Source organism: Perca fluviatilis, chromosome 5 (assembly GCF_010015445.1).
Source record: "Perca fluviatilis chromosome 5, GENO_Pfluv_1.0, whole genome shotgun sequence".
Taxonomy (NCBI): Eukaryota; Metazoa; Chordata; class Actinopteri; order Perciformes; family Percidae; genus Perca; species Perca fluviatilis.
Window position 1 is genome coordinate 39,306,452 of NC_053116.1, and position 10,000 is coordinate 39,316,451.

A 10,000-nucleotide genomic window follows, 5' to 3' on the forward strand; every position below is an offset into this window, starting at 1 on the left:
TGTGTGTGTGTGTGTCAGGGAGCAGGGTTTTCTGTAGCTGCAGCAGCTGTCAGGACTGCGAGGTGAGGAGGCGTTTGGTATGAACACCTGTCGCTCTCTGTGTGGGTGGATTCAAACTGATCACCAAAACAGAAAGCTTCAAACTTCCACAGCAGTTTAAATCGTGTTCACGTCTATTTTATTCTGTTCGTCGGCAGCTTTTCTTTGTTTGATTTTCAGAGATAAGACGGAGGTTTATTTATTCATCCGGAGGGTTAGTCATCGTGCAGCAGTTGCAGTAATTAGCTACTAAGAATCAAAATCGGAAAAGGATTTGTTGCCCGAGTAAAGGGCACTTTCACTCGGTGCAATTCGGGGGCTAAAGTTGCAACATCTTATGGTGTAGACACACATAGCCGACGGGCAACCGTTGACAGAAAACCCTTCGATGTGATCAGTCGCGTCCCCGAGGTCCAAAACACTGCCACAGAACAGACCACAAAGACGAGAGGACACGAGACGTAATACATCTCTATAACAGCAGGCGGCGCTAATCTGTGTTGTTGCCCAAGAAATGAAAACCGGCAGCTGATTGGACGAACGCGTCACATGGGTTTCTTTTCCCCGGAAATTCAGAGCCAGACTGTCATGGCGTCTCGTTCAGAATACGATCTCATATCGTACTAAAATAGTTCACTGAGACATGTTTCTGGAAACATTTTAAGCGTGTGTGTGTGTGTGTGTGTGTGTGTGTGTGTGTGTGTGTGTGTGTGTGTGTGTGTGTGTGTGTGTGTGTGTGTGTGTGTGTGTGTGTGTGTGTGTGTGTGTGCGTGCGTGTGTGCAGTTCCTGAATCTGTCTTCATTTCAGATCAACAAAGGTCAGTTTAAAAGATTTTCATCAGATTTTGAGAGACTCTAGTCACCTCATCCCGCTCGCCATTTCCGGGTGAGTCCCGACCGAACACGTCAGGTCGGCCAAAATGAACGCCGACACCCCAGACGGACGACGGCACGGGACACACCGAACAGACTCGAGTCACCGGCCTTGCCAGACTGTTTAACAGCCGACAATCTGCCTGATGTGTCCCGGCCTTTAGCCTGGTTGACCCCAGAGCCTTCTCAGCTGTAACTCAGAGTGGGGGGGTCTGGGGGAAGCTTCATTTCCAAAGTGGGCGTCACCAACGGACGGTTTACAACAGAAAATATGGGACGTTGAAATAGGTGCTGAAAATGTGAAAAAAAAAAAACTAATGACAAACGTTAGGAAAAGCAACAAAAACACTGAAAAAAGACCGAAAAACGTTAGAAAAAGCACCAAAAACGTTAGAAAACTACGTCCTGTCGTCCTCACGTACGTGAGCTGCGTCTCCCGATACTGGTCACTGATTGGTTAGTAGACGGGCTTCCCCGTCCTCTCGTCTCCTCTCTCTGTGGCAGAGGTTTTCCAGCTGCTCTCCCCAGCGCTGCCGCGGCGCTTTTTGTTTTGTTGCGTTGTTGAGAAGCAAGATGCGGGAACTTTACTTGGGGTTTGAGGAGCTGCTGCATTTATTCAGAGACGAGCTGAAACCTACAATGTGCATTTACTACCACTTAGCAAGTAAACTGCTGATGTTTTCTCAGCTCTGATAGCCGAGAGCTGTCTGCTCTGAGCGCTGACACCGTCTCTCTCTCATACGTTCACACTAAGCTCTGAGCTGTTCCTTAAAAGTCCCATGACATGGTGCTCTTTGGATGCTTTTATATAGACCTTAGTGGTCCCCTAATACTGTATCTGAAGTCTCTTTTATATAGACCTTAGTGGTCCCCTAATACTGTATCTGAAGTCTCTTTTATATAGACCTTAGTGGTCCCCTAATACTGTATCTGAAGTCTCTTTTATATAGACCTTAGTGGTCCCCCTAATACTGTATCTGAAGTCTCTTTTATATAGGCCTTAGTGGTCCCCTAATACTGTATCTGAAGTCTCTTTTATATAGGCCTTAGTGGTCCCCTAATACTGGATCGAAGTTTCTTTTATATAGACCTTAGTGGTCCCCTAATACTATATCTGAAGTCTCTTTTATATAGACCTTAGTGGTCCCCTAATACTGTATCTGAAGTCTCTTTTATATAGACCTTAGTGGTCCCCTAATACTGTATCTGAAGTCTCTTTTATATAGACCTTAGTGGTCCCCTAATACTGTATCTGAAGACTCTTTTATATAGACCTTAGTGGTCCCCTAATACTACATTATTTCCCGAAATTCAGCCTTGGTGCAGAATTACAGCCAACACAGAGACAGAGGAAGGGGACGCACATCCGGCGGCACCGGAAGTGGAACGTCGTGGATTTATAGACTAGTGAAATGTTAACGCTGTCGGTTTCTTTTTCCTCCTTTTTAATAGAAACTCCGTGATGCTGGCGTGGAGGTGCCGGAGGCCGGGAAGAAGGGAGCCGGACCGCAGGAGGAGAACAAGACTCTGAAAGAGGAGGTGAAGACCCTGAAGGAGAAGCTGGACGCCACCAAGAAAGGTAAAGGCTGCGTTCACTTAGTCCTCCCGCGCACTTTTATTTCGGCTCCCATGTTAACAGGTTACAGCGTGCACGCTGCCTGCAGGACACACACATCCACGGTCGCGGCTCGAGCCGCGCTTCAAACACGTGCATGCTAGAAATGGGGCCGATGCCTACTTTCCACGCCACATGCAATGACATTTTGGTGTTTGAAACTCACTGGAGTCACACATAAATGCAGACATAAATGTAATTGAAAAAATTAAATTAAATAATTATCGATTTTCAAATATTGCACCCGTCAATACAGAACGAAATATGTGCGAGATCGGGCATGAATCTAGCTTTAGTTTTGCAGCGCTTCACCTGCAGTGTGTTTCCGGTGTGAGAGAGTCCCGTACAGGAAACGGGAAACATCACTGCCTCCATCTCTGCCACGAGAACGTTTTTAAACACACCAAACACAAGCTGTGAACTGGCCGTGAGTTTGGGGAACAGCTGACCGTTTCCTCAGTCCCTCAGTCTCTTTTCTTTCTCTCTTTCTCCGGGAAATGACGCCGCCTTCAAGTGCGCTCAGAAATGTTTTTCTTTCTTTTTATATCAATGTATATTTTACAAACCGGTTATATGTTTGACATATTTAAATCTGTTAAGTTGTCAGACAAATGTAGTGGAGTGAAAAGTACAATATTTCCCTCTGAGATGTGGTGTAGTAAAAGTATAAAAGTAGCAGAACATGGAAAAAGTAAAGTACCTTGAAGTTGTACTTAAGTACAGTACTGGTGTAAATGTACTTGGTTACATTCCATCGCTGTGTTTATGTTTTGCAGCTCTGCAGAAGTCGGACAGTGACGTCCGTGCGATGAAGAAACAGAGCGAGAATCTGACGGTTGAGTACGACAGACTGCTGGAGGAACACAGCAAACTGCTGGTAACACACACACACACACACACACACACAAACACACACACACACACACACACACACACACACACACACACACACACACACACACACACACACACACACACACACACACAAAGATACACACACACACACACACACACACACACACACACACACACACACACACACACACACACACCACAAAGATACACACACACACACACACACACACAAAAGATACACACACACACACACACACAAAGATACACACACACACACACACACACACACACACACACACACACAGGTTTGTGGCACTATCTTCATTCCCTAGCCTTACCCTAACCTTAACCATCACAACTAAATGCCTAACCTTAACCCTTACCTAACCTTAACCCAATTCTGGATTTTGGACCCCAAGAATATTGTAAGACAAGAACGAACACACACACACACACACACACACAGACACACACAGACACACACACACACACACACACACACAGACACACACAGACACACACAGACACAGTCCGTAGAAACCTTCATTGTAGGATCTGAATTATAAAACATGTAGCTCAAATCAGTCTGATTGGTTCATAGCCGGGTGGCCTATTTTATTGTGAACATGATTATTTATTAATACATAAACATTTCTTTAAACCAATCACAGTCGTCCTGAAGCTAAGCTCAAGCCCAGCGGCCACGGTGGCTCTGCTAAATAGTCTCAGGAAGGAACTGGTTCTGGTGGAACATTTGCACCCTGCAAAAGAAAACTCTTCATCCAATATTACATGAAGTTAACTGTTGACACAACACAGTAGCGTGAGCTATTTAAATGAGCTGATACATGGTTAAACCTCATTGGCTCTTACCAGTGTATCTCCGTGTGGACTTCGGTCCACAGCTATCCCACCAATCAGTCCCAAAACCTCCCAGTTAGAGAGAGGAAATGATCTAAACATATTCTTTATAAAACCTCCCAGTTAAGAGGAAATGATCTAAACATATTCTTTATAAAACCTCCCAGTTAGAGAGGAAATGATCTAACATATTCTTTATAAAACCTCCCAGTTAGAGAGGAAATGATCTAAACATATTCTTTATAAAACCTCCCAGTTAGAGAAGGAAATGATCTAACATATTCTTTATAAAACCTCCCAGTTAGAGGGGAAATTATCTAAACATATTCTTTATAAAAGAGAAATAGGACAGATGCCTATTTTTCACGTGACACGCAAGCGTGTTGGAAGCGTTTCCAGGCAAAATAGAAATAGGAAAATATGTTTATATGTCGTTTAGACACAAATGCATATTAATAAATGACATGTTGATGTTTGAAAGTCTCGAGGTTTTGATGTAAATATAATAAACAAAATAGATTTTCTAATATGTCACCTGTCAATACAGAAGGAAATATTCTGGAGCCTATTCTGCCGTCAATACTGCCGATGTTGTCTTTGCTGTAATCAGATCAGAATATATTTATGTTTATGGGAAACATCCATGTGTCCAGACAAGGCTAGCAGCAGCAGCAGCAGCAGTAGCAGCAGTAGCAGCAGTAGTAGCAGTAGTAGCAGTAGTAGTAGCAGCAGCAGTAGCAGCAGTAGCAGCAGTAGTAGCAGTAGTAGCAGCAGCAGCAGTAGTAGCAGCAGTAGTAGCAGCAGCAGCAGTAGTAGCAGTAGCAGTAGCAGCAGTAGCAGTAGTAGCAGCAGTAGCAGTAGTAGTAGCAGCAGTAGTAGTAGCAGCAGTAGTAGTAGCAGTAGCAGTAGTAGTAGCAGCAGCAGCGGTAGTAGTAGTAGTGGTAGTAGCAGCAGTAGTAGTAGTAGCAGCAGCAGTGGAGCAGTACGTAGCTACGGGTAATTAGTAGCAGCGGCTAGTGGTAGTGAGTAGTGGTAAGCAGCAGCAGTAGTGAGTAGTAGCAGCGCAGCTCAGTAGAGCGCAGTAGTAGGCAGTGGCAGCAGAGTGTGTAGGCAAGGCGTGAGAGTAGTAGAGCAGCGCAGTAGTAGTGAGTAGTGAGCGGTGGAGTGTGTAGCAGCAGTATGGTAGTGTATGGTGGTAGTAGTCACGCAGTAGTGTAGTAGCGGCGCAGTAGTAGTGGCAGCGGTGTGTAGTGTACGCAGCGGTAGTAGTGTACAGTAGTAGTGGTAGTAGCATGGCAGCGGCAGCCGGTAGTAGTGAGTAGTAGTAGCAGCAGTGGTGGGGCTAGTAGGTAGCAGCAGCGGTGGTAGCAGCAGCATCAGACACCTTTCTGGTGGTAAAGACAGAAAACGCCACGCAACAGAAACGCCACGCTCACCGGCCTAAGGCTGGAGTGCATCACCCAGGTTGGGTGCTACCCATTGGTGGTGTTAGAGAGTAGTCCTCCCCCGGAAGCTATTTGAGTGTCTATGATAAAACACTATATAAAATGTAATGAATTATTATTAGTTATTCTGGAAATGTACTTCCGTTGATCCAGACTCGCTCCGACTCTCTGATGGACCAATCGCAGAGCTCCTCTGTATGTGACGAACCCTGCAGCCTGCAGGAAGGGCTCACTGTGGTTTTTGGGTGGGTGGTGATGGCGCAGTGGATATGACACGTGCCTTTGGTGCAAGAGACCCGGGTTAGATTCCCACTGCGATACATCAAACAATGTGTCCCTGAGCAAGACACTTAAAGGTATAGTGGAGGATTTTCCTGAATTTTAGAAAAGATCCGCGCCCTCCACTTTTTGAAAAAATGCACATGTGCAACACTCTCCCTGCTCCCGAGAGGGAACGCCTATTAAACGTGTGCACGAGAGTGCACTGTTTACAAGTTGCTGTGGGCATGGCTCATACAAGCTACTTTCAGAAAGAAGATTTGCACTTTTCACAAATTGAGATGTTTACCGGTGTGCGCGGTCGCGTGACTTTTGCCAGGGCTAGCATCGCTAATCATAGCTTACATCAACTTTCACTAGCAGTGATTTTAAATGGATTTCTCCAATATAGCACGCCAGACTTTACCTGTCGAGTAGAAACTTCGCGACTGAGGCATCAGTGGAGAGCCCAGCCTGTGCTTTTAGTGCACGCCAGCGTGTGAAATATTCTCCCAAAAACACTCCGGTCTTGTTTCTTTCTTCAGAGGCCTTTCTCTTCTTGTCGTACCTTTCGTAGACACTCGTAGCTCACCACACATATACACCTCAAAGTATTCATGCGCAGAAAGCGAAAACTACCCTAGGGACGAGCACGTACGACGGCCTTACGTAAGCATAGCGCCAGAATGATTGACAGCTAGGAGGACCAATAGTCTTGATGATCCACCCGGAAAAAGAAAATCCTCCACAATACCTTTAACCCCTAGTTGCTCCAGAGGCGTGCGACCTCTGACATATATAGCAATTGTAAGTCGCTTTGGATAAAAGCGTCAGCTAAATGACATGTAATGTGATGTTTTTCACCGTTGGTGTGTTTTCTGTCCGCAGGCGACCAGCGACAAGAAGTCAGACTGAAACACGAAGACGGTTTCCAGCTTCGCTCCTCTTCCTCGCCGTCCTCGACTTGCACGTACTTCTCTGAGTTTACCCGACGTCGCCGGGCTGTGATTGGTTCATTACATGTGGTTTACAAAATATCTTTTGACTGTCGGAGCTTCGTCAGAAGAAGAAGAAGATGAGACGAAAAAAAAAAAAAAAGATTGTTGGCTGTCTGTGAAACTTTCTTTCTTTCTGACGAGGTATTTTTTGTTTGTTTTCTGATTTACTGAGAAACTCAGACAGATCAGATCTGATCATTCCCCGTTTCCCTGCCGCCGCAGAGCAGCAACGACCTGAACTTCAGTCCTGCTTTCTGCACGAAACGGACGAGTTTTATTCCAAAATCTAAAGGCCCAATGTTTTATTTTTTATAAAGTGCTCATATTATGTTCATTTCCAGGTCCATAATTGTATTTTGAGGTTGTACCAGAATAGGTTTACATGGTTTAATAATTCAAAAAACATCATATTTTTGTTGTACTGCACATTGCCGCAGCTCCTCTTTTCACCCTGTGTGTTGAGCTCTCTGGTTTAGCTACAGAGTGAGACCTCTCACTTCTGTTCCATCTTTGTTGAGAGTCGCACATGCTCAGTACCTAGGTAAGGACTACTAGCCAGTCAGAAGCAGAGTATGAGGGAGTGCCCTGACAGTAGCTAGGTAAGGACTACTAGCCAGTCAGAAGCAGAGTATGAGGGCGTGCCCTGACAGTACCTAGGTAAGGACTACTAGCCAGTCAGAAGCAGAGTATGAGGGTTTGCCCTGACGAGTACCTAGGTAAGGACTACTAGCCAGTCAGAAGCAGAGTATGAGGGTGTGCCCTGACGAGTACTAGGTAAGGACTACTAGCCAGTCAGAAGCGGAGTATGAGGCGTGCCCTGACAGTACCTAGGTAAGGACTACTAGCCAGTCAGAAGCAGAGTATGAGAGCGTGCCCTGACAGTACCTAGGTGAGGACTACTAGCCAGTCAGAAGCAGAGTATGAGGGCGTGCCACACTAGCAGCTAAGCGAGCATTATATCGTGGGTAACCCTTTATTTGGAGGTACCTACATAAGAGTGACATGACACATGAACGCTAACCATAACTTGTCATGACAAAAACCGAATGACACGAAACGTTTATGACTTGTTTATAACGTTTGACACGTTCATGACAGTGTCATGTCACTCTTATGTAGATACCTTCAAGTAAAGTGTAACCATACTGTGCTACAAAGTGACCACGTCTGTCTCTGAAGTAAAGGCTGGACTACAATAGATCTGTTTGGAGCAGTTGGTGAACAGTGGTTTCTGTTGGAGATGGTAAGTCCCTTTTGGGGGGGACTTTGGGCTTTTTCACTTTGTAAACCTATAACATACACAAAAAAGATGTATAACACAATAAAGCATAATATGAGCACTTTAAAACTCTTACTTTACTGTATCGATAACTGAAATTTAATTTTTGCACATTGTGGATTCTAACCAGGGGTTATTAAGTCTCCAAACATTCATTGTTTTCAGAAACCACCCAGTGAATTTCGGGTTGTCAATTGATCCAAAAATGAAACCTCTTTAAATAATGATTGTTTGATGTTGAATGTCCGCTCAGCACTGGTCACTTCGTACCAGCGGTGTAGTCTACGTGATGCACAGGTATACGCAGTATACCCACTAAGAAAGCTCCAGGATTACCATATACCCACTTAAAAATGTGCAATGACCCACAACAACATACTTTGCATTGTAACATTGATATATTTTGAATTGTCATGTTATTTTCTTCACATAGGCTAAATAAAGGTATTCACACCGTGAATTGGTGCATAAAAGTGTATCGGAATACAGGAAATGAAGTCGCTGATGCTCAAAAACTTCCTGGGGAGGACACACAGACCCCCAACTATGATATGCCACCTCCCAGAAGGCTCATTCTGGCCCATATATATATTTATACAGTATAGGCCCATACATATATACAGTACAGGCCTGCACATATACAGTACAGGCCCATACATATACAGTACAGGCCCATACATATATACAGTACAGGCCTGCACATATACAGTACAGGCCCATACATATATACAGTATAGGCCAATATACAGTATAGGCCCATACATATACAGTACAGGCCCATACATATATACAGTATAGGCCTGCACATATACAGTACAGGCCCATACATATACAGTACAGGCCCATACATATATACAGTACAGGCCCATACATATACAGTACAGGCCCATACATATACAGTATAGGCCCATACATATACAGTACAGGCCCATACATATATACAGTATAGGCAAATATACAGTATAGGCCCATACATATACAGTACAGGCCCATACATATACAGTATAGGCCCATACATATACAGTACAGGCCAATATACAGTATAGGCCCATACATATACAGTACAGGCCCATACATATACAGTACAGGCCTGCACATATACAGTATAGGCCCATACATATATAGAGTACAGGCCCATACATATACAGTACAGGCCCATACATATATACAGTACAGGCCCATACATATACAGTACAGGCCCATACATATACAGTACAGGCCCATACATATACAGTACAGGCCCATACATATACAGTATAGACCCATACATATATACAGTATAGGCCCATACATATACAGTATAGACCCATACATATATACAGTACAGGCCCATACATATACAGTATAGACCCATACATATATACAGTATAGGCCCATACATATACAGTACAGGCCCATACATATACAGTATAGACCCATACATATATACAGTACAGGCCCATACATATACAGTATAGACCCATACATATATACAGTACAGGCCCATACATATACAGTACAGGCCCATACATATATACAGTATAGGCCTATATAGAGTACAGGCCCATACATATACAGTATAGACCCATACATATACAGTATAGACCAACATATATACAGGTTTACAGGCCCATACACATACAGTACAGGCCCATACATATACACATATAGGCCTATATAGAGTACAGGCCCATACATATACAGTATAGACCCATACATATACAGTATAGACCCATACATATATACAGTACAGGCCCATACATATACAGTACAGGCCCATACATATACAGTATAGGCC

At 44.2% G+C, this 10,000-nt stretch overlaps 1 protein-coding gene across 1 annotated transcript in view; it reads left to right on the forward strand.

Moving 5' to 3' along the window:
• The window catches only part of bcap31 (B cell receptor associated protein 31), a 31,721-nt gene extending 24,443 nt beyond the window's left edge, over window positions 1–7,278 (forward strand). Inside the window, exons 6-8 of the mRNA XM_039800155.1 lie at window positions 2,365–2,491; window positions 3,304–3,404; window positions 6,835–7,278. Coding sequence (XP_039656089.1) covers window positions 2,365–2,491; window positions 3,304–3,404; window positions 6,835–6,861 — 255 coding nt within the window. The 3' untranslated portion in view covers window positions 6,862–7,278. The remainder of the gene's footprint in view (window positions 1–2,364; window positions 2,492–3,303; window positions 3,405–6,834) is intronic.
• The last annotated feature ends 2,722 nt before the right edge of the window (window positions 7,279–10,000 follow it).